At 43.1% G+C, this 23580-nt stretch overlaps 2 protein-coding genes across 3 annotated transcripts in view; one reads left to right on the top strand and one right to left on the bottom strand.

The window, feature by feature from the left end:
• The window catches only part of MCUB (mitochondrial calcium uniporter dominant negative subunit beta), a 100960-nt gene extending 95571 nt beyond the window's left edge, over positions 1 to 5389 (top strand). Inside the window, exons 5-8 of the mRNA XM_082728181.1 lie at positions 894 to 1054; positions 2404 to 2607; positions 3205 to 3321; positions 5171 to 5389. Of these exons, the coding sequence (XP_082584307.1) occupies positions 894 to 1054; positions 2404 to 2607; positions 3205 to 3321; positions 5171 to 5248 (560 nt within the window). The 3' untranslated portion in view covers positions 5249 to 5389. The remainder of the gene's footprint in view (positions 1 to 893; positions 1055 to 2403; positions 2608 to 3204; positions 3322 to 5170) is intronic.
• A 4527-nt stretch (positions 5390 to 9916) lies between these two features.
• Positions 9917 to 22297, bottom strand: CASP6 (caspase 6). 2 transcript variants are annotated; one of them, XM_082728182.1, is made up of 8 exons: positions 21806 to 22217; positions 19270 to 19421; positions 16971 to 17013; positions 16294 to 16440; positions 15785 to 15861; positions 13753 to 13928; positions 11087 to 11246; positions 9917 to 10534 (listed from the first exon to the last, which is right to left on the bottom strand). In XM_082728182.1, the coding sequence occupies exons 3-8, from the start codon at positions 16988 to 16990 to the stop codon at positions 10296 to 10298; spliced, it is 819 nt and encodes a 272-aa protein (XP_082584308.1). In that variant the 5' UTR covers positions 16991 to 17013; positions 19270 to 19421; positions 21806 to 22217; the 3' UTR covers positions 9917 to 10295. The 2 variants fall into 2 exon arrangements, with proteins under 2 accessions (XP_082584308.1, XP_082584309.1); XM_082728183.1 differs by lacking the exon at positions 19270 to 19421 and having other exon boundaries at positions 21806 to 22297.
• Positions 22298 to 23580: the final 1283 nt, after the last annotated feature.

Raw genomic sequence — 23580 nt, 5'->3', positions numbered from 1 at the left:
AAAAGAACTTACACTTTAATTGCTTTTCAAAATGTATATTATACATATTATACTATCATTTACATGTTTGAATACCAGCTTCCCTCCCCGTGCATCCTAAAGTGATTTTTGAATAAATGGCTGGGGCCTAAGAGGGGGAGGGATCTTAGGTTGAAGTCAGGTGTAAAAATAACCATAAGGAGGGACGCCTGGGTGGCTCAGTTGGTTAAGCAGCTGCCTTCGGCTCAGGTCATGATCCCAGCGTCCTGGGATCGAGTCCCACATCGGGCTCCTTGCTCCATGGGGAGTCTGCTTCTCCCTCTGACTCTGCCTTCCACTCTGTCTCCCTGTGCTTGCTCTCCCTCTCCCTCTGAAAAATAAATAAATAAAATCTTAAAAAAAAAAAAAATAACCATAAGGAGAGCACTTGTGATGAGCACTGGCGGTTGTACATAAGTGACGAATCACTAAATTCTACTACTGTAACCAATATTACATTAGATGTTAAGTAACTAGAATTTAAATAAAAACTTGAAACAATGACAAAATGATCCCATAAACTCTAAAGTGTTACAAACAAGGTGAGGCATGCACCTGGATTCTGAAAGATGGCTACCTTTTCCTATATGAAGATTTTTAATGAAACAGTAAAGTCATATTACAAAAGAAAAAAAAGACAAAAAAACATAATGAAGTTTAAGCCTACTGTCTAATAATTTATCATTCCTGCCTTTGTTTCTGTGGGAGGGACAAATCACCTGAGACAAGAAGAAAGGCCAATCCCAGATGCCTCCTTAGGGCTTGGAGTGCCCAGGTCGCCAACCATGGGCACACAGGTTGGGTTCCCTGGACTCCGAGAGCCTGGAGGAAGAAGTGTGGTAACTGCCTTACGTACCCTTTGTGTCTTCTCTCAGAGAAACTGAGTATGGAGCATGCTACAGAGATGGACAATGTGAAATCCTTGGTTCACAGACTGTTCACGGCTTTGCACTTAGAAGAGTTTCAGAAAAAGAGAGAGCACCACTTACTGGAGAGAATTGACCACCTGAAGGGACAACTGCAACCTCTTGAACAGGTTAGGAAGCATCACCATTGAGGCTCTTTGAAAATAATACTGTTGATTGAGCACTAGCTAAGTGAATGTTTGGGGGAACGCCCTACATAGGCTCACTTTCTCCTTCAGTCCTCATAATGAGCCTGCGTGTACTGTTGCCTCTCAGTCGCAGAGACAGCGAAGGTGCAGAGCTAGTGCATGGTGGCCCCACTGGATGCCGCCATCTTGAACAGTGTGCGCGCTGCCTTCCGCCGCTGGCCACACTGCCTCTGTGAATGAGGATCAGATCGGTCTGGATGTACCAGCATTCCCGGTTTCTCTTTTGGAGAACAGGCCCGTGGCCCCAGCTCTGCTTACCATACAGACAGCTGGAAAGTTAGCAATGGCTTCCTAACATCCGAAGTTAGTCACTGATGGAGGGGAAAAGATAACTTTTTTGGGGAGGCGGGGTTGGAGTCTGTTTTAAGGGAAAGAACAGCGTCTCCTAAACCTCCAATCCCCTCTGACTTTTAAAACTGGATGGGTGTCTTCTGCATATCCTTGTATCTGAATAGGAAGTTTCTGGAGATAAACTTTTTTAATAGTATCGTCTAAGGATACCTAGGAGATGGCAGAGCGAGGGACTTTGAAATTTTATTTGTTGAATTGTGTGTACCCACATTTTTATTTTTCACTTTTTAAAAAGTTGATGATATATTTACTTGTGTTAAGATTTGAAAATCAGGAAAGGTGCCAGTGGAAAGTTTTCCTCCTACTGCCATATCCCCACACCCATGGGTCATTTTAGATTTTCTTCATCTGTGTATACACAAGTCAAATACATTATTTTGTTCCCTTTTTCAGAAAAGGGCATACACTGCTACATACTGTTCTCCCTCCCCTTTTTTCACCAACAGTGTATGCTGGAAGGATCTCTGCACGGGTACATAGTTTCCTCGATACTGCTGCATAATAGCTTGGTAGATGTAGGCACAAGTGTTAGTCTTTTACTCTTGAGCACCTGAAATGGACCATGTGTGAGCATGGCTACCTACAGGACGCATTGCTAGAAGTACAGTTGCTGGGTCAGAGAGAATAGGCCTATCATTTCAGGCTTCAGAGGACAGCGTCTTGAGTTTTCCATTGTATACCCTTCTATACTACTTAATTTTTTCTTCCCACAAGCAGATATTACCTTTATATTAAGAAAAATGGCTCATTTAATGAACTGAATTGGAAATAAATGATCACTCACGAATGTGTCTGCTTCATAACTTTTCCCTAAATCAGACCTCGTTAATATAATCAGATAGGTGTTACTTTACTTTTGTTCCTTCTTTCCCTGTGACTGGGTACCCTGTAAACTGAACCAGGCTGGTTTTGCCCCTTAGATAAAAGCTGGCATCGAAGCTCGCTCAGAAGCCAAAACCAGTGGACTTTTATGGACCGGGTTAGCCTTGTTGTCTGTTCAGGGCGGGGCGTTGGCCTGGCTCACTTGGTGGGTGTACTCCTGGGATATCATGGAACCGGTGACATACTTCATCACGTTTGCAAATTCCATGGTCTTTTTTGCATACTTTATCGTCACTCGCCAGGTGAGTAGTTTGTTAGGAAAATGGTAAGTTAGAACATGTTTTGCAACTAATTCCATATCCAACTGAAGTAATGAGCAATAAAACCTTTTTTATTTACTGAATTGCTCTCTGGGTCTGTAAAAGCTGATAAATTCTGTTGTTGTTTTCCACAAGAATAGCACATATACAGCACAGAAAACCGATAACCTCTTTAGAGAAATAAATAGTACAACTCATAAATTTCTCCGTGGAGATAAACACATCAAATTGTGTTCTGTGTCTTTAGAAATAAAATTGACTACGTATTGCAGAAACAGTCAGTAACTTTAGCTTTCATTGCATGATTATTTTGCCAAAACAGTTTCCTTTTTCTCCTTTCTATCCCAATATGTGTGATTCCTCTTCCCAGCTTGCTTGCTTTTGAGAACAGCCGCTGATCTCAAGCAAGATGAAATGTTTTCCTTGTGTTGCCTTATGCTTCCTCTGTTGGCCACTGCAAATATTTTACTCATCTGCCTTCTTTTGCTTTAGTGTTGCTAAGGCAAGTGTCTTTCTTACAGAGACATTATGTTCATTTAAAACATGTTCTTTTTTTCCTCCCCCCTTTTTTCCTTTTAGGATTATACTTACTCAGCTGTTAAAAGGAGACAGTTTCTGCACTTCTTCCATAAAAAATCAAAGAAAGAACATTTTGATGTGGTGCAATACAACAAGTTAAAAGAAGATCTTGCTAAGGTACCCTGTCGGAAATACGACCTCTTGTGACTGGTCCTATTTGGGCTCTTTGGGAGCTAGAACATAGTATCAGGGAAATCCCTAAGTTCAGGCTTGGTCCTCAGTAGACTTCTGTGTACTCTGCTTTGCTCAGTGAAACAGTTGATGGTTCAGTTGATGCTCAGTGAAACAGTGTGTGATGCTAATTTCACATCCTACAGTTTTGGTTTTGACTCCCATATTCTGCATGGGGATGTCTTTTAATGTGTGGGGGGAAATGTCTTAAATGACTTTGAGATCGTAAAATAATAGTTTCCAATAGCAGTTCTTAATTTTTATTTCTATTTCTATTTCTGATTTCTATTCACATTCTGAGTATGTGTTTTTAAACAAAATTGTCCAATATCCAGCTCAACTTTTTTCTTCTTCCCTTTTTTTTTTTTTTTTTTTTTTAATTTTATTTTGGAGCAGAGGCACAGGGAGAGGGAGAGAATCTTAAGCAGACTCCATGCCCAGCACAGAGCCTGATGCGGGGCTGGATCTCACAACCCTGAGATCATGACCTGAGCCGAAGTCAGAGTTGGAAGCTCAACCAACTGATCCAGGCAGGCACCCCTCAAGCCCAACTCTTAAAAACATAAAAGAAAGTAGACTTTTAGGAAGATGAACATCGGTAAAACATGTTAAGCTTTTTAAAGGTGTTTATAACTTCTCCTCCTTAAAAATAAGAGTCAGCATGGATTCCTCATTTCATCTTTTCCCTCTTTCTGGTGAGAAAAGGGAGGTGCTTAGTTACTTGCCCAGGTATTACACTGTAGAAAGTGGGGAGACAAGGCTATGAACCCACCAGCCTGACTCTGGAGCCTGTGCTCTGAGGGTCTTCCACATAATCTGTATCTCAGGCAGCTTTTACTCTGGCCTCTCAGTGGACTCATTAGCTTGATTCAGATGCTACACGCTTCTTAACACATTAACTAGATTTTTAATTTTTCTTAGTAATTTTATAAGAAAAACATTTCAGTAAAAATCTCTTCCATTGACTAATGCATGCTCCTTTAATAGCCAATATTCATAATGTCTGTTACCTGTAACATTCTAAATTACCCATCTCTCAAATTAAAAAAACAAATTCTAGAATTCAACTTGTAATCCAAGAGTTGGGGATGATAAAACCTTTAACAATTTTTTAAATTTTCTAAAATCACTACTTAAGAAAAATATAGTATTATTTTTAATTGGCGGGTACTCTTACATTTGAATGATATAATCCAAGGAGGCTAAAGGATGGATGTTCTTCCCACTGTTTGATAGTCCTGGGCGTTTAAGATTTAAAGTAGCACCTATGGGGGCGCCTGGGAGGCTCAGTGGATTAAGCGTCTGCCTTCGGCTCAGGTCATGATCTCAGGGTCCTGGGATCGAGCCCCGCATCAGGCTCTCTGCTCACTGGGGAGCCTGCAGCCTTCTCCCTCCACCTGCTGCTCCCTCTGCTTGTTCCCTCGCTCTCTGTCTCACAAATAAATAAATAACATCTTTAAAAAAAAAAATAGCACCTATGAAGTATTCTTTTAAGGCAGTAATGTTGAGGAAGAAGGGAGAATGATTGGTCCCAGTGTTTTTCTTTTCAAATAAGAACTAGAAAAACCATTATAAAAGGAACAGCAAACAGCAAGAACTTGAAGGATATATTAGAAGCCTTAAACTCTTTTCAGAAAGGATCCCTACTCATCAAAATACTGTAGACATTTGCCATTAGTAGTTTCAATAGATTTATTAACCTAAGGATCCATTAAATTTATAGAATTCCTCTCCTGCAGTAATGCTGTTTCTCGTTCTCTTTGATCACGTACTTTTTTCTTTTTCCCGTTGACAGGCTATGGAAACCCTGAAACAGGTGCGCCACTCCCTCTGTTTGCGAATGCAAGGAGAGGAGGTCAATGAAAAGAATTAATCTTAGATTTTTAAATGTCATTGAATTTTTCCAGTGTGTGTTGATTCCGCAACTTAGAAACTGAAACTTTTTGAGTCCCATAGTTCTTTGAATTTGATTGTTTCAGTGTCTTTTGTCAATTAAAAAAAATGCTTGCAAAAACACAGGTATTCTTTGAAGTTCTCATTTGAGATTTTTGGTTTGTGGATTCACATGACTTTTCAGGGATTAATGCCAGAAGGAGGTTGGCTGAGTCAGTCCAAGTCAGAGCAGCTGGGGCTGGGGCTGGGGCTTGGAACTTGAGCTAAGCATCCTCGTCCTCAGACATTGTGTTCATTCTCCCTGCGAGGGGGAATGGTCAGGGTGCGTGGAATTCACTCTTATTCTTCGGTTTCCTTTAGAATTGTCTTGTCATTAATTTATTTTTAAATACATGATTATTCCAAGACCCTTGATCATTAAACATAGCTAAAGTTATCATAAAATGTCATTTGAAACGTTTCATTTTAAGTAATATCTACTGAGATAGATAGAGTTTATATGCTGTCAAGTACTGATGTAAGCTTTTATGTATACGTATTTGTAATCCTATAATCCTATGAGAGTAGCTGTTTTTAATCCCAGTTTCGTAATAAGGAAATGGAGGTACGGAGAGGTTAGTTAGCCCAAGTGCACAGAGCCAGATTTCAGCACCTACTCAGAGAAGATGATAAATCTTCATTCATTTACAACTAATGGTATTTGGTCCATTGTCCAGGATTTCAGGGTCTGTGGGCCAGAAAGGGTGATGGTGATAACCTGATATTAGAGATTTGTTATTAAAAAAAAAAAACAAACCCAAAGCTCCTAGTGTTTTCAGAGTTTGTCTTTCAATCAAATCAGAATCAAACTTCCTGTAGGCAAACTGTATCAGTGCACAGTGACCACTTGCTGTGTTGTCAGTGTCTTGAAACATGGAGATTTTGAATCACTACTATATTGGTGTCTTATAACTAAACTAAGAGGATGCACTAGTATGTTTTTATAATGAATATCACCAGGTTAAGCATTATGATGAGTCCTTAGAACATGTTCTGCCTTTGAACTCTGTACCTAGGGAGCCAAGACCATCAGTATGGTTAGATCAGAGTTCAGAGAAACCACTTGGGAAAGGTGGGCCTTGCCTTTTGGGTAGAATTTGGAACCAAGGGGAAGCATTTCAGGTGGGGATACAAGATGGGAGCAGGGGAGTCCTGAACTTGGTCTTGGCTCTGTATTGGTCATCCATATAGGTGGGAATCTATTTCTCCCAAACTCCTGTTTATGTTAATATTCTGACTTCTTCCCATGAATCACACATGTTCTTACTGGCATCTAGAATGGTGAATCCTTTCCAGAGGATTTTCATTGACTTTGCCCAGATCCATGAGAGGAATCACTGTCTATGGCAGCTACAGCCTTACAAAATGTACTTCTTAAATATTAAGACTTGAAATTTGAAATGACTCCTTGATCCATGGGCTGCAGAGTGAATGTTGTGTTAGCCGAATTGAAAACCTTAATCTCACTGTGCATCTCCATAAGAGCTTTGGGTGACCAGGTCCATTGTTAGTGAGCAGTAATATTTTGAAAAGAATCTTCTATTTTTTTTTTTTTTTTTAGTAGTCGGTCTCAAAAGTGGTCTTAAATATTCAGTAAACCATTTTGTAGACAGCTGTGCTATCACTCAGGCTTTGTTTTTCCATTTACAGAGCTCAGGAAGAGTAGATGTAACATAATTCTGAAGGGCCCTAGCTGGGATTTTCCAAATGGTAACCAGCTTCGTCAGCTCCTCACAAGAGGAGCTTTGAAGCTTTGAAGTCAGGCGTAGTGACTTCTGTTTAGCTATGGAAGTCCGAGATGGCATCTTTTCGCAAGAGGGCTGCTTAATCCACACTGAAAATCTGTTGTGTGGTCACCTTCCTGAATCATCTGAGCTAGATCTTCTGGAAAACTGTCAGCTTCTCCATCAGCACCTGCTGCTTCATCTTGCACTTTTATGTAATGGAGATGGCTTCTTTCCTTAAACCTCAGAACCAGCCAACCTCTGCTAGCTTCTGCCTTCTCTTTGGCAGGTTTCTCACTTCTCTCAATCTTCACAGAAGTGAAGAGAGTTACGGTCTTGCTCTGGATTTAGCTTATACTGGTTTAAGGGAATGCTGTGGTGGGTTTGATCTTCTGTCCATATCACTCAAACTTTCTGTCTATCAGCAGTCAGGCCGTTCCACTTTCTTACGGCTCCCAAATTTACTGTCATTTCCTTTGAGAACTTTGTCCTTGTATTCACAACTTGGCTGTGTGGCCCAAGAGCCCATCTTGGCTTTTAACAAGCTTCATTATTTCTACCCTTTGAGTTAAAGTGAGAAACCTAGACTCTTCCCTTCACCTGAACACTTAGGCCTGTTAATAATCCTACAGTGGCCTCTACTTTCAGAATTGTTGTGGGTCAGGAAGTAGGGAAACCCAAGGAGGGGAGAGAATGGCTGGTCAGTGGAACAATGAGAAGACACACATTTAATAAGTTGCTGTCATAGATAGGTGTTATTCATGGCACCCCAAAACCATTAAAATAGTAAACTCAGAGATCACAGATCACCAAAACAAATATAGTAACAACAAAATCTGACCTATGAGAATTACCAAAATAATGAGACACACAAGATAAGCAAATACTTTTGGGAAAATGGTGCCAATAGACTTGCTTAGGGCAGAGCTGCCACAGACCTTTGGTTGGGTAAAAACAAACCTGCCAAGCGTGAAAAGATGAGATATGCCTGTACACATCTTCTTTATCCATTCATTTCTTGAGGGATACTTAGGCTGCTTCTATAGCTTAGCAAATTATAAATAATGCTGTAGTGATTAGAGATACATATATTGTTTGAATTAGTGGTTTTGTGTTCTTTGGTAATTCTAGTAGAATTATTGGATTGTATGGTATTAATATTTTTCACTTTTTGAGGGGACTCTGTGCTGTTTTTTATAGTGGCTGCACCAATTTACATTTCCACCAGCAGTGCACAAGGGTTGCCTTTCCTCTACATCCTGACCGGCGCTTATTGTTTTTTTGATATTAGGCATGCTGACTGTTGGGAGGTGATAGCTTATTGTGGATGATTAAGCATCTTTTCATGTGTCTATTGGCTATTTGTTTGTCTCCTTTGGAAGAATGTCTATTCAGGTCCTCTAACCATTTTTTATTTGGATTGGTTTTTGTTTTCTTGGTGGTGAATTGAATGAGTTCTTTATATAATGTCAATATTAACCCTTTATCATGTATATAACTTGTAAATATCTTCTCCCATTCAGTAGGTTGCCTTTTTGTTTCATTGGCTTCCTTTGTTGTGTAAAAGCTGCTTAGTCTGATATAGTCCTATTTGTTTTTGCTTTTGTTGCTCTTTGCCTGGGAGCAGAAACTCAGACCAAATGTGCAAGAGCTTTCTGCCTATATTTTCCTCTAGTTTTATGGTTTCAGTTCTCACATTCAAGTCTTTAGTCCACTTTGATTTTATTTTTATATATGGTGTAAGAAGTGGTCCAGTTTCCTTCTTTTCCATGTAGCTCTCTAGTTTCTCAGCACCATTTATTTAAGACTTCATTTTTTCTTAAAGACTTTGAGAGAGACAGAGGGAGGTGGCGGGAGAGAGAATCTGAAGCACACCATGTGCTAAGCAGAGCCCAACATGGGGCTCAATCCCAAAATCCCATGCTCATGACCTGAGCCGAAACCAAGAGTTGGACACTTAACCAGCTGAGCCACCCCGATGCCCCTTTAAGAGACTGTCTTTTTTCCCATTGTATGTTCTTGCTGTCTTTGTCAAAGATTATTTGATTGTGGGCTTCTTGTTTTGTTTCATTAATCTGTTTTTGTGCCAGTACCATGCTGATTATTATTGCTTTGGAATAGCAACATAGTTTGGAATCGGGAAGCATGATACATCTAGCTTCGTTCTTCTCAAGGTGGCCTTGGCTATTTGGAGTCTTGTGTGGTTCCATACAAATTTTAGGATTCTTTGTTCTAGTTCTGTGAAAAATGCCATTGGTATTTTGATAGGGATGTCATTGAATCTGTCAATTGATAGTTTAGGCAGGATGGACATTTTAACATTACTAAACCTCCAATCCATGATCATGGTATATCTTTCCGTAAAGGTTTTATTTTTTTTAAATGTGAGAGTTGAAGTTCTGTATAAAAAGTGATAAAACTGGCAGCTCCTGGGTAGCTCAGTTGGGTGAGCTGTGCCTTCAGCTCAGGTTATGAACTCGGGGTCCTGAGATTGAGCCCCATATTGGGTTCCCTCCTCAATGGAGAGTCTGCTGCTCCCTCTCCATGTGTCCCCTCCACACCCCCCCCCCCGTCTTTTCTAATAAATAAAATCTTTTTTTTGAAAGACTTTATTTGACAGAAAATGAGAGGAAGCACAAACAGGGGGAGAAGAAGAGGGAGAAGCAGGCTCCCTGCAAGGAGCTGGATGTGGGATGTGATCCAAGACATGGGGATCATGACCTGAGCTGAGCCAAAGGCAGCGGTTTAACCCACTAAGCCACCCAGCTTCTATAATAAATAACATCTTTTTTAAAAAGTGGAAATCCATATGTAGATGAATTTGTATGACCAAGTAAAACTCTACTCTGAATTAAATAAGAAAGTGAATTAGAAAAATTAAAATATGAATTTCAAATATTTTATTAAGGAAAAACAACTAATTCTTAGATTTCAAAAACCTTTAAAAACACTATAAAACTTTTATAAAAAACAAAATACAAGTTAAATCAGCCAGATATTTTGAGTAACCTTGTGATTTACTATAAAAATCAAGTATTACAAATCCTTGTGGATTTTTATAGTAATTCCCTGAGGATTTCATTTCACATATATCAAAACCCTTTCACCATGTCTAATACCAATATGAACTGTTCTTTAAAGTTCTCATTAAACCTTTAAGACTATAAATCACTTTATCTTAAATTTCAACCTAGTAGTATTTATTTATATAAAAAGATGGAAAATCTGTTTTGAATATAGATACATAAAACAAAATAGTCCCTATCATTTAGATTTCGGAAAGAAATGCAGCTTTTTAGTTAGCATTGAGGCAAAGCAGGGAACCTGTTTCTTTCCAATTGCATTTGGGTCTTTGCAAAAGTCCACTCGGCGCTGAGAGACTTTCCTGTTCACCAGAGTGAGGAGTTCCGTGAACTCCAAGGAGGAGCCGAATTTCCCCAGCATCTCACACAAATCTTGAATGTACCATGAGCCATTCACAGTTTCCCGATGAGAATAATAGCCTAAAAGGAAGGAAAAGGACACTGAAGTATTTTTGGCTTTTGGTTACTTCGAGTTTTTAATGCACCCCTACAGAAACAGAAGTTCTCAACAATTCTTAAATACTTAAGATATGTCCGTTTCAAAACTTTTCTCTGTTGACTAGTGTCATATGAGAAAGGGATTGACTTATATAGTTTTATAAAAATGGGGTTAGTTCTAAGTAGTTTCCTTCGTTTCCTGAAAAGTCCCAAGACACAGTAGCCAGGCAGAGATTCTGACACGAGACTGGAAAGAAAAACAGTTTGCTGCCCTAGCAAGGAACAGCAAGCATCTAAGTGTTTTCAACAATGCTTTCCACAAATACCACTATGACACCATCATGATAACGGGCAGCTAATATTCAGTATAACTTGTAAGCTGCCACGGTTCTCAGGAATGATTTTTCTGTAAGTCACTCTACACTTGAGATCACCCTGTGCCATGTGATCAAAGAAATCTGTTCTTCTAAGACTGTGAGCACCAGAATCAAATCACTGTGGCCCATTTGTGGTTGGTAGTGAACAGCCACCCACCTTCTGCCACAGAGTAGCACATGAGGAAGTCCGCTCCAGCAGGCAGCGTGTGCACGGAGGCCGCATCCACCTGGGTGACGTTGGCCTCCAGTGCGTCGGTCTGATGATCCACTACATCCAGAGGAATGACTGGCACGTCGTGCTGGTCTCCCCGGCACGCCTAGGAGAAAAACCACTCTCTGGTCTTACCTAAGCTCTCCTTCCCAGTGCTTCAGGCTTACAGTCAATGTGTCCTTTCGTTCATCATGATCATCATGTCCATCATGTCAGCAGCAACAGAAGCTGCTTTATAGGTACGTCAGAAACCACGCCATCGAGTTTCGGAGCATACAAAGCTGACTGGTTTTCCCCACTTAGGTTTTCTTCTAATTAAGGTTTTCAAAAAATTGGCATCCTCAACTGTATACCAAATTGTGTTGATTGAAAGGTATGCTCTGGAGAAAGCCTCTGTGGTTTTAAAGTTTCTAATGGATCAGCCACACTGTAGGACCAAAGATGCACCCCTTCTTCTAAAAACTGTGGTCTTTGCCTAGTGTTTCTATTCAGTCAGGGAATGTATGCCCAGACTGGGTTGTGCTTAACCAGCTGCTGCCATAATTGTCAAAAGGACACCACGTGACCCAAGAAGACATCTTTTACTGTGCCCTTTTCTTTTTGCTCTTAATTTCGAGTGAAGTCTCAAATTCTTACCTGCTAATCCTGACTCATAGGATGGGCTGACATTAATTTCTACTCTTAAATGACTATTATGGCTGAATTTTGTCACCCCCCCCCCCCATTTATATATAGAAGTCCTAACCCTCAGTATCTCAAAAGTGACTGTATTTAGAGATATGGTTAGACGAGGTCTGTTATGATTTTAATCTACCATAATTGGTGTCTTAGATTAGGGCACAGAGGAGACCATGTGAAGGCACAGTGACAAGACAGCCACGTCCAAGCCAAGGAGAACTGATATGATACCCTGATCTAAGACTGCTAACCTCTGGAACTGTAAGAAAATGAATTTCTGTTGTTTAAGCCACCCAGGCTGTGTACTTTGTTCTGGTGGGCCTAGTACACTTAATACAGTGACCTAAGAAGATTTGACAGTGCATTTTAAATGCAGCTCTCATTCTGAAATGCTTAATGAGTTATAAGCTATTTATTTATTGTGCAAATAATAATAGGGCAAGAGCTGCCAAGACTTACAAGCTTTGAAAGAAAAAAGTCATGAGTGATTTCAGTTAAAGAGAAAATCCCTAATACTCCATTTCTACTGGGAGATTTTAACCTAATTTCCTATTCCCAGGCTTCTTTTCAGCCCTTATTTTCCACTGTCTTCCTATCTAGCCTATAACACCCCTAGAATGTGCTGCTCTCACCTGCCAGCTCAGAGGCAGTGAGCTGGAGAGTGAGCCTTTGCAGAGGGCTGGCGTGTGCTGGGCACTGTTCCCAGTGTGCCCGTCTGTTAGGTTGCCCATCCTCCCAGCGACATCATGAGACGCTATTTTATCTCCTTTCACAGATGAAGATTCGGAGGCACAGAGAAGTAACCTGGTGAAACATTTTCCTCCTTTGTGGCTCTCACCGCATAGCAGCCTGCTAGTTATTTCGAATTCTGTTGTCTGACAGCCACTCCCCCTTTCACGAAGCAATCATGTCATTATTTTCCCTGATTTTTCCCGTTCGCTGGGGTGTCTCCCTTAGCATCTTTCCTCTGCTCATTGCTGTCCCTCAGTTCTGTTTTGCACTCACTTTTCAAGCTATACTTGATAGAGTAAACTCAGCTACGCCCATGGCTGCCATTACCACTCACCTCCTCCTTACTCTCAAATGTACTTCTCCAACCCAGGCTGCCTGTCTTAAGTTCTAGAACTAGAACTCTGCCCATATGTGACAGATACTCCAAGGCAGCTGTCCCAACAGGAAACCATGGATCATTCTCAACTTCCCAGGGACCCCCCTGCCCCCTCCCCTCAAGGCTTGATGGCAGCTGGAATGTGGCCATGCCCCCATGCTGTTCATGGAAATACAGAACTGCAGCACTAGAACACTGTTTGGATCCTTACTGATGTGCCAGATGAGATCCTTCGGGCCCAGACACATCTTATCCCTAATACCAGTGTGGTAGAGGGGAGAGGTGACAGGGTGAAGTAAGCTAGGACCAGAAATCGCCTGCAGTCTGCCCACTAGCCTCCCTGCACAGTGCTCTAACACCAGAGACCCTTCCTCGGGGAGCTCCAGCTCATGTGGGGCTGGACAGTGGCACATTGGTTATTTTAAGTCCTTTCAAATGTCAGTCTATTAATAAACTGAAAATCTTTTTATCATTTATTCCTTGTTAAGAAGGAATTACTACTAATGGGAATTACTAATAATTGTAATTCTGATTGGCTGGGAAGCCAAAAGGGCCTTTCCAATTATTGGAGAGTTACTTTCAAAATTGGCTTTAATTCTTAATAATCACGTGTACAAAACCATGGACTTTACAGTTAGACTGTACAAAATCAGGCACCTGGGTGGCTCAGATGGTTAAGCATCTGCCTTCAGCTCAGGTCATGATCCCAGGGTCCTGGGATTAAGCCCCGCATTGGGCTTCTTGCTCAATGGCAGCCTGCTTCTCCCTCTGCCTCTCTCATGAAAAAAATAAATCTTCAAAAAAATTATAACAGAATCAGTCTTACCTGAATGATAAATATTTTGGGTTTTCCAACTAGGCTTTGACATTTGTCTCCTTTGAATAAGCCAGTCAATGTCTGAATTTCAATTTTGGCATCATATGCGTAAATGTGATTGCCTTCACCATGACTCAGGAAAACACATAAAAAGCAGTCGGCATCCGTGTGGCTAGAGGTTGACGCTATAAAGGCAGCCAGTAGTTCACAAAGAAATGAAGATGTTTATTATGTACCTATAAAAATTCAATCTAATACAAGAATAAAGTTACAGATGGATGAGGAAAATTTTTATTTATTTATTTATTTATAAAAGATTTTATTTGACAGAGAGCTCAAGTAGGTGGAATCGCAGGCAGAGAGAGAGAGAGAGAGAGAGAGGAGGAAGCAGGGTCCCCGCTGAGCAGAGATCTGATGCGGGGCTCTATCCCAGGACCCTGGGACCATGACCTGAGCCGGCAGAGGCTTTAACCCACTGAGCCACCCAGGCGCCCTGGAAAATTTATTTTAATAACTGTAAAAAGGAAGTAATGAAACATAACCTAGTCTTTAATCAAACAATAATTTACATCATACTGTCTTTGATTTTTAAAAACCTACTAAAAGTTCGGAGAGTTTAAAAACGAATTTCATTAGCTTTTCTGCAACAAAGAATAATGACATGAAAAACATATTGGGAGGACTGTGGCGACAAAATATATGTCCCGGAGCAGAGAGCTGAGGGTGGCCTGGAAAGGCCTTGGTGACACTCTGGTCAATGGCTCTGTGTGGCTGCGCCTCTAGGGAGCGTGCCGACTTCGCTCCCTGTCTACAGCACTGAGGGTGAGCAAAGCTGAACACCCACAGGTCAAAGAGGTCTGGTACAGAGGTGTCTCAAAAAATTAAAAATAGAAATACCATCCAATCCAGCAATTCCACTTCTAGAATTCACTGATGAAAACAGAAAACCTAATTTGGAAAGAGACACCTGCATCCCCCAAGTTCCCTGAAGCACAATGGCTAAGATGTGCAAACAACCCAAGTGTCCATAAGTGAAAGGAAGGAAGAAAATGGGGATATAGGTATCCAGATATATAGACACACACACACAACGGAGTATTATTCAGCCATAAAAAAGGAAATCCTAGCCTTTGCAATAACAAGGGTGGACTTTAAGGACGTCCTGCTGAAAGAAAGAAATCCAAGACAGACAAATACCATATGATCTCACTTACAGGTGGAATCTAAAAAAAAAAACCAAAGCTACAGATAGAGAACAGATTGGTGGTTGCTGGCAGGTAAGGTAAAGTGGGTGAAAGGGTACAGACTTCCAATTATAAGTCATGGGGCTATAACGAGCAGCATAGCGCCTATAATACTACTATATATCTGAAAGTGGCTACATAAATTTTTTAAATGTAATTTGTAATTTTGTACGGTGAGAGATGGTGAAAAGACAAAGGTGACCATTTTACAATGTATACAAATACTGAATCATGCTATACACCTGAAACTGATGTTATGTATCACACTTAATTTTTAAAAAGCCCTACAGTTTAAATACATAAATACTGTAATAGTCCATTGCAAATAACTTGAAAATCCATGGCATGCAGTAATTACGGTAAACGTAAGTTAGATTACCTACTGTGCAGTGATATAGAAGTTTAGAGATAGTATATGTAAATCCACAATTTAAAAAAAAATCCACAATATTTTGAGGCCAGTAAAACACTTGGATATGGAAAGAGTCCTCTGAAACATGAGAGCCCAGCATCTGTAGTGTTTGCATTGACTTTTAATTGCCAAATGAGAAGGTCATTTCCTTCATTTCTAGAATAACAGACTGTAATAAGTGGATGCTAAACATACACTTTGGAGGCATAACACTTTGCAAGAGTCTTAAATCTGGTGAGTAACATCCAAGCAGAAAGGCACACTAAACCTGTAACCCACGCTAAATTAGTTGGTAAGACTTTTTTGACAACACAGTTAATTATCTGGATGCCTTTACAGATAGGATACTCCATTCCCCCAGAAGATAAATAGGAAAACTACTTACCCTCATGAATTTTGAGCAGTAGTTCTTCTGCTCTGAGATCATTAAAGCATTTCACTTCAAATCCTAGTTCTGAAAACCTGGTGATAAACTGGGTATTAGTGTAGGAGCTATTCACAGTGGTCAGATGCCTGCACTTACTTGGAATACATACATCTATACAAGTTTTTAATGACCTACAGATTGACCTTCAGGAGGAAAGAAAAAATGAAATGTGAATGAACTATGACAATGATGGTTTTCCTTGAGCACCCACAGTTGGGAAGGATTTACTCATAACTGATTCAAGTCAGAATGTTGTCGTCTGCTGTGCAATTGTGTAACGATGCAGAGCCCATTAACATTTAACAGAACAAGGTGAGGAAGGAATTTCAGGCAAGTTCTCAAGGGACCTGTGCCTTCATGAGGCACAGCCTCAGGCACTCTTGCCAGGTAATTTCCTCAATGTGGACAAGTTTTGGTAAGTATCACTTAAATATCCCGTCGTCCTGACACGTAGATAAAAGCAGTACCTGCGTGTAAGATTGTCTCTGTCTGCGCTGGTGCCCCGCCGTTCTGGCAACATTAAATGCCAGAAGAACCTCTCGTGGTTGAAGATTAAAGCAGTTCCTCTCCTCTTGTGGTCCATTTTGTACTTTTCTGCCGGATCAAATATTTCGCTGTTAAGGAAAAATTCAAACAATAACCACTTTAAGTCATATTAAATAATGAGCTCCTCCAAGCCCAATGTCAATGTGGAGGGTAGACAGAGGTCTGCTGTCTGCGCCTCCCCTGCTAGGCTGACATGCTTCTGGTGTGCACTGGGCAAGCCTCACCGCTGTTCTGGCAAGGAAAACCCGGATATGTTTCTGTACTGATGGGTCAACAGCGGCCATCCTCAGCACCCCAACCCCCAGTCCTTCCAGGAACGTCTTCTCCACAGTGCAGGAACCAGGGACAACAGCATGCACAGGCCCCAGCTATGGTTCCAGCACCCACGCCACACCAGTTACTAGATATTTTGAACCTCACTGTAGGTCCTGAAACGACCAAAGGCAGCAGCCAAACCACAGGTCGACCAGCCGCTGGTCCCAACACTAACACTCGCCGTTCTGGGCTCTACTAGCTCCCAGGTGCCCTTCTTGCTTCTTGTAGACTGATCACGGTCAGCAAAGAAAGAGGCCTTCATTACGGAAGTGCACATTTTTACCTCTTACGGAAGGCGTCCATTTCTGTCACATTTTGTTCCTCACCTTAAAAAAAAAAAAAAGTTGAATTTTATTAATTTACTGTCTGACTTGTGGTAAAAACACAGCAGTCCTCCCACACTGTAAATCCTTCTAGTTTTGCTTGGTTTAAAAGTCAAGTATGAAAAGGGGAAATAGGAAGGGAAACTGCTTCATAATAAATGACTAGAAATTAATTGCTCAATTCTTTCTCACCCTGAACTCTTATTGGCAAAATAGGAAGGAGTATTATCAAGAGAAATGGAGAAAACAGTATGCAAATACATTCACTATGGTGACATGGTTCTGTGATTATGGACCAATGCATATGAAATATAGAACTGTTCTGCAGAAAATGTTTTTGCAGATAGTCCATATAACCGAGAAGCAATTAATAGCAGAGGGAAACAAACAATGTAGGGATAATACTGGATTACCCTATGGGCTGGAAGAGGTAGAAGTCTGGAAAAGGGAAGGGCCAAGAGCAAAGGCTTAAATATTTGATCTCCCAAATGAAACACATGCATTTACAACCCACCCCATGAAGGGGACCCTATGTCCCCAACCTGTGATCAGACTTCCCCCACCCCCTAGGCTGCCCTTCACTGGATCCTCCTCTACTCCTTGGAGCAGTGTTGTGCAACAGAACTCTGTCTGCTGATGGACTCCTGCACTTGTGCTGTCCTATATGCCAGCCACGGGCCACAGGTGGCTGCCGAGCACTTGAAATGGGGCTTGTGCAGCTAACGAACTCAATTTTTAATTCATTTTCAATAACCACACATAGCCAGTAACTTCCGTACTGGAAAGCACAGTCTAGCATTTCTTACAATAAAGGCCCAGGACTGTTTTTACCTTATAAACTTAACAGCCTCAGGGGAGAGAAAGTAAGGAATAAACAAATATTAACGGTATTATAAGATGCTCTCTCCCTTGAGATCACTGAGGGTAGCACAACAGACCCTCCCACATCACCTTGGAACCAGGAAGCTGCCGTTCCCTTCTGTCCCTGACACCTGATTGTTCTAGCCTCACATCACCTCCTCGCTGACAGCAATCTGCTCTGGGATGGGGAGGCTGGAATTCAATTCCATGCCCTTCACCGTCGCTTTTGGGGCCCATTCTTCCTGGAATCCACCCCGCATCCACATCCAGCCAGGAACCCACGAAGGCTCTCTGCTGTCCAGTAGACCCTAAATCAGTTTTTCTCAACCTCAGTATTAGTTCCTGGTGTGGGTGATAAAATGTCCATTCCTGGATCCTAATCCAGATTTGCAGTTTCAGAATCAGAATCCCAGGGGAGGGGGAATCGCTTTGCCCCCGGGGATACTTCCCCTTCCACAAGCCGCTCACCCGAGGCTACTACTCTTCCTACTCCACAAACTGCTTTACGCGGAAACTTCTCCACCACACAGTGCTCTGAAGAGGACAGCACACAATTCATGCTACCCAGGATACTGTCTCCATGTTCTGCTCTACCTGGGATCCTTGTACCCACGCCCTGGCCTCTGGGAAACACTCCCTACCAGATAACGGGATCCTTCCCAGCAGCCACTGCTGCCCCGGGGCACACCTCCGGACCGCGCAGTGCTCCCCTGGGAGACCCGCTTCACTCACACTCTACCAAATACACCTCCTGCTCCGCCCGCCCCTGGGGCGCACCCGTTGCTCCACACGCGGCTCTACTGGGGAGTACCTCCTACTCAGACTCCGCCCTACTGGGGGACGCTGCTCTTTGAACACACTGCTTTACTGGGATAGTTTCTACCCCACACACCGCTCTCCCAGAGCTCCTACTCCCCACGTGGCTTTACAGGGAATCTTCCTCATAGGACAGTGCACTATATGGGATACTAACCTGGCACGAGGGCACTTTCTACCAGACATTACTTCACCAGGGACAGCTCCTTACCACATACACCATTCTTCTGGGGAGACTTCCTACATCACACAGTTCCGCCCAGGAAATCTCTTCCTCCCTACACCGCTCTGTCCTGAATACTTCCTACTGCACACCCCATCCCCTTCCTCCGCTCCACGCTGCTTAGTAGAGCAGAGGAATTTTCTTTCCTTCCATTTTCAAAAGTGGTTCAGGATCCACCTCCTTTTAATTACCCCATCTCTTTAAGCCAGTTATATGATAAAGAAAAAAACATCTAAAACTAAACCCATTCAATCCTTGTGTGAAGGGCAGTCCCCTCATTCATCCCCCCACAAACCTGCCCCGTTAGGAAAGCACTTAGCTCCAAAGTGGCACACAAAGTAGAGGACCCGGGAGCCCACCTCTTCCGGCCCCTGCTCCACATCGGTTAGTGAGCCCAAGGCAGCTTGAAGCAGAGCAGAGGGAAGCGGTGCCAAACGGCCGGTCACCAAACTAACTCAAATCATCGAGGGTGAAAGCACTGGGAGATGCACGCTCGACTGGGTCTTCAAAACTAATTTTTAAAAAAATATCAACGAGAATTGTCCTGGAGTTTCTCTCAGGCCAATATGGGACACAGTTATGTAAATAAATGACATCCACACAAAGAAAAATACTCATTTTTTATAGTCTTGAGGAAGGAATTGCACCAATCGTCCTGGCTAGGTGTAATTTCAGCTGTCCATCTGGATGGTCTCAAACAATGCCCTCAGCTTGGACGTGACTCATAGACTTAGGAAAGATAGCTAGTTTCAGGTCACCCCAGATAACCTAAAATCATATTCAGTTTCAAAGTTAACAGACATGGCAATCTCTGAGGGATTTTTTAAAGGTGTTTTGTTGTTACTGTTAGTATCATGGAGGCGGTGGTGGGGGTGGGGGGGGGAACTGGGCTCTGAGAACTTTAGTTCCGACCCTGGCTAGCTCAGAGCTGGCTCTGATACTAGCAAGCGCCCCACATCGTGCAGAAGCAGTCAATGGCCAGGTCCACATGCCATTCTAGTCTGGCAGTTTGTTCCACCAGAACAGAAAGCGATGGACACAGATGTTAAAACCTAAGTTTCCAACACTTTGCTGGAGTTGGTAAGTTTTACTCAGGTTCCACAGAAAATAATATTCCATGACTCTTTGTGGTCACTCTGGGCTGCTTGTCCTCAGCAGACAAACTTCAGGAAGGGCACACTTTAACAAAGTCATCGTTACACTGCAGGAATACAAATGAATTGTCTAAGAGGGTAGAGCGCTCTGCCATCATGGAAAAAATCAATTTCAATGGAGATACCCTATATAACACCTATAAATTCCTGTGCATCTGCAATCTATTCATCAAAAATGGGTCCATCATTAAACTTGTCTCTTGACCTCTTTTCACTTCTCCTTGCCTCTGATTTAGGCAATTTTCCTTTTCACCATGATGCACCTACGACCTCTTTGCTCCTTGAAACAGTTTAATTTTTACAGAACGAATCCCACCTTTTTCCTCCTCACCTTACTTGGATAATGCCTCCAGATAATCCTGCCAGCTAGCCTCTATTGATGGCCTGGCACTTTAGACCTTCTTGCCCTCAGCTCCACAGCCCATGACACACAGTGGTCAGGCTTATCCAAGGACACTGAAGTGGAGCTGGGACTGAAAACCAGGTCTGCCTGGAAACTCTGAAGTCTCTGCACTCTGGTCACCAAACTAAACCCCTCCTACCAGAGACGCCAGCTACCTTCCTAAACTAAGTGTTCATTTCCCCAACCTTCTCCATTAACCAGGGTCATCGTTCTCATGCACTGCAGTACCGATCAAACTCCACCCATATTCCCTATCAAGAATCTGTTTAATAATCCTACATTGAGTAAGCTTTGTCAGGGATAAAACACACTAAAACGGGGGTGGGGTGGAGAAAAAGGAAGGACGCAGGTTGGAAAAGGCAAGCAATGGGATTTAAAGAATGCAGGGGGAAGTGCCCTGACTAGTGGTTGGCGTCCTGGAGCCCTGCCCTTGCTGCCCACCCCCCACCACGGAACCCAAAATGGGAGTGGCCGCCGGACCCTGCACCGTCTGTCGGGGCAAGGGCACTCCCTGAACAGCCAAGGTGACGTCCTACAACTTGCCTCAGGGGCAAGCCCGATTTCTTGCAGCACAGAATAAAAAGCTCTGAAATAAGGTATTCTGCATCAACCACTAGTTTCAACCTTTTCTTTCTTCTTCTTTTTTTTTTTTAACACTATGGCCGGACTCGAAGTTTCTAAAGCTATCAGTGATACAATTAGTGACACGAAGAAAGTTCTGAAGTCCACGTTTAGCCGTTAATTATTCTGCAGGGAAAGATGTGGCTTCAACTTAAGTCCACAAACAGTCGTGGGTGTGGGAGAGACACTGGGGCTGTCCAAACCGTCAAGGCCTAGTTTTTGTACCCAAGTCAAGTACGGGCCTAAGCTGGGGCTCCTGCCGGGCGCTCCCGCGGGCTGGTTATGCTTCCATTATTACGCTTGCAACCACTTCTTACTTTTTACTTAGGAGTAGAAAAAACCAGACCCAACTTCCGAGAGTCAACTTTCCAAAAGGGCAGAGCAAGCGCAGGGGGGCGCCAGCACAGGCCCTGCCGCCTTCCAGGGTTTAAATGCCCGACGTCCGGAAAGGGATAACCAACCCGCCGGAGGACAAAGGCGGCCCGGGCACGCCCCAGCGCTGGGGCGCGCGCTCGCAACCCCGAGCCGCACCGAAGCTCTGGGCTGGTTTTCTAGACCAAAAAACTAATAAGCCGCCCCTGCCGGACTTCAGAGCTTCCTTCCAGGACCCGCAACTCTTGGGGGGTCGTCCGGCAGACACAGTACCCGCCTCCCACCCGCCTGCCTGCTCCGCGGAGGCTGTCCGGCACCTCCTCCCACCCCTTACCCCCTGCCTACCTGCAGGGCGGACCCCGCGGAGCCGCGGCCCGGAGCTCATCGGGGCCCCTAGCGCAGAGCAGACGCCCAGGCGGCCTCCCCTTCCTGCAGCCAGCGGCCGGCAAACTCCCGCCCCTTCCTCCGCCCCCGCGCCGTCCCCCGCGGGCCCCGGGAGTGGGTGGCAGCCGCGTCGGCGTTCAGAGCTTCTCGCCCGCCGAGTTCGGGTTCCCGCCCCTCGCTGCGGAGCTCGCGGGGACCAGAGCGCCCGGGGAGGGCCGATGGACGCTGTGTCGTCCGCCCGGCGCTTGGAGACGAGCCCGGCCCTCGGGAAATGCCGGTTGCCACCCCGAGGGCACAGGGCGAGCGGGTGATCGGGAAACGGCGAGCGATTACAGAGCACCTGTGGGGAGCCGAGGCTCGCAGTCCCCGCCCCCAGGGCTCGCGCTTCCCGACCGCCTCCAAGGCAGAGAGCGTCGTGTTTTCTTGTTTCGTGGACAGTCCTTCCCCCGCGACAGTTACTTTATTGGACCTGTAATGACTTTAAATGCTCTTGGGATTCGGGACAAAGTAAAACTGGAGGCAACCCTAGGATTTTTAAGTCTGGCTTTCATAGGTATAGTTAATTCAGGGAAGCAATCATGCAGATATTCGGAACCCGAACTTTGGAGTCTACAGATGATGACATTTCTTGAGCCAGAGAGCCTGTTGCCCTCACCCTCATAAAATGCCCAAACAGTGCGTTAATTGGGCGCGGCGGGGCGCATTTAACCGAGCTCCGCCTTAGGTGGTGGTGGTTGGCTATTTTGTAAATTTGCTTCAATGAACAACTCTAAGATCGGATGAAAAGGTGGCTTCCGCTTTTATAACTTCTCTGGTCCTTGTCATTTAAAAAAGTAACCATCTTCAGACTGGGAAAAGGCATCATTTCTAATACATTAAAATAAGTATAAGGTATCGTCTTCTATAAATATTACTCTATTGGGGAGGGAAAAACAAAATTTAACGTGATAACTTTACCCACGTGTTCGGTCATTAACTAGAGTATGAAATCAGGATTTTCCTATTTACTACTGTTCATTCTGCTGTACGTGTAAAATATTTCAAGAAATCTATTTTAGCAACTTATTCTGTAGTTAGGACATGAAATCTCATCCTCTGCCGTACATGGTTTTGCAAGGATTAAGTGAAATGACTACTTAAAACAGTGCATGGCTTTGAAGAGCTCAAACTATTTGTTACCACAATCTTTTAGCTCATTCAAAGAATTGGCCTTTTGGTTTCCCCATTACCTGGCAGGGTTGCTTAGGACGTAGGTGGTGCTCAATAAATATTTATCCATTGAAGGAGATCCAGGATTTCACCATTTGCACTCTGGACTTTATCCAGTTTGAATGTGTTTTCTGTCCACCAGAACTTCCTGTCCTTTTGCCTAATTTTCAGGGTCTCCTCTGCTTGAGTCCTGAAAACACTCCCTCTATAGGAGTGGAACAGCTGACCTTCTACTTATCTGAGAGCAGCAGATGAAAGGAATATGCTTTCCCCCTAAGTATTTTGTTACCTCAGAAAATTGTGTTTTTATAGGATATGCATGTGGTTATATTTTAAATCTTGCCTATATTAAGACATAAGTACAAAGCATTCTGAGATGACTTATTTCAAAATTATAAATGTGTAATTTTAGCTTTTTTAAAGCAATAGCTATCACAATAAAATGGGTAAGTGTCTAGGACTGGCAAATAGGCTGCCTAGATTCTAACCTGGCTCCACTATTTTCTTAGCCTTGAAACACTGCACAA

The sequence above is a fragment of the Mustela nivalis genome (assembly GCF_964662115.1).
Source record: "Mustela nivalis genome assembly, chromosome: 4".
NCBI classification, from domain to species: Eukaryota; Metazoa; Chordata; class Mammalia; order Carnivora; family Mustelidae; genus Mustela; species Mustela nivalis.
Note: the sequence above shows the minus strand (reverse complement) of the source record. Positions and strands in the feature narration are given on the sequence as shown.

Excerpts from the sequence above, each read along its gene's own strand:
- CASP6 (XM_082728183.1), bottom strand. The coding sequence starts at position 21,845 with ATGAGCTCCGGGCCGCGGCTCCGCGGGGTCCGCCCTGCAG. Across the intron at positions 16,441-16,970 it reads ATGGACGCCTTCCGTAAGAG|CGAAATATTTGATCCGGCAG; the intron begins GTAAAAATGTGC and ends TTTCCTTAACAG. Across the intron at positions 13,929-15,784 it reads ACTGCTCAAAATTCATGAGG|CGTCAACCTCTAGCCACACG; the intron begins GTAAGTAGTTTT and ends CTGCCTTTATAG.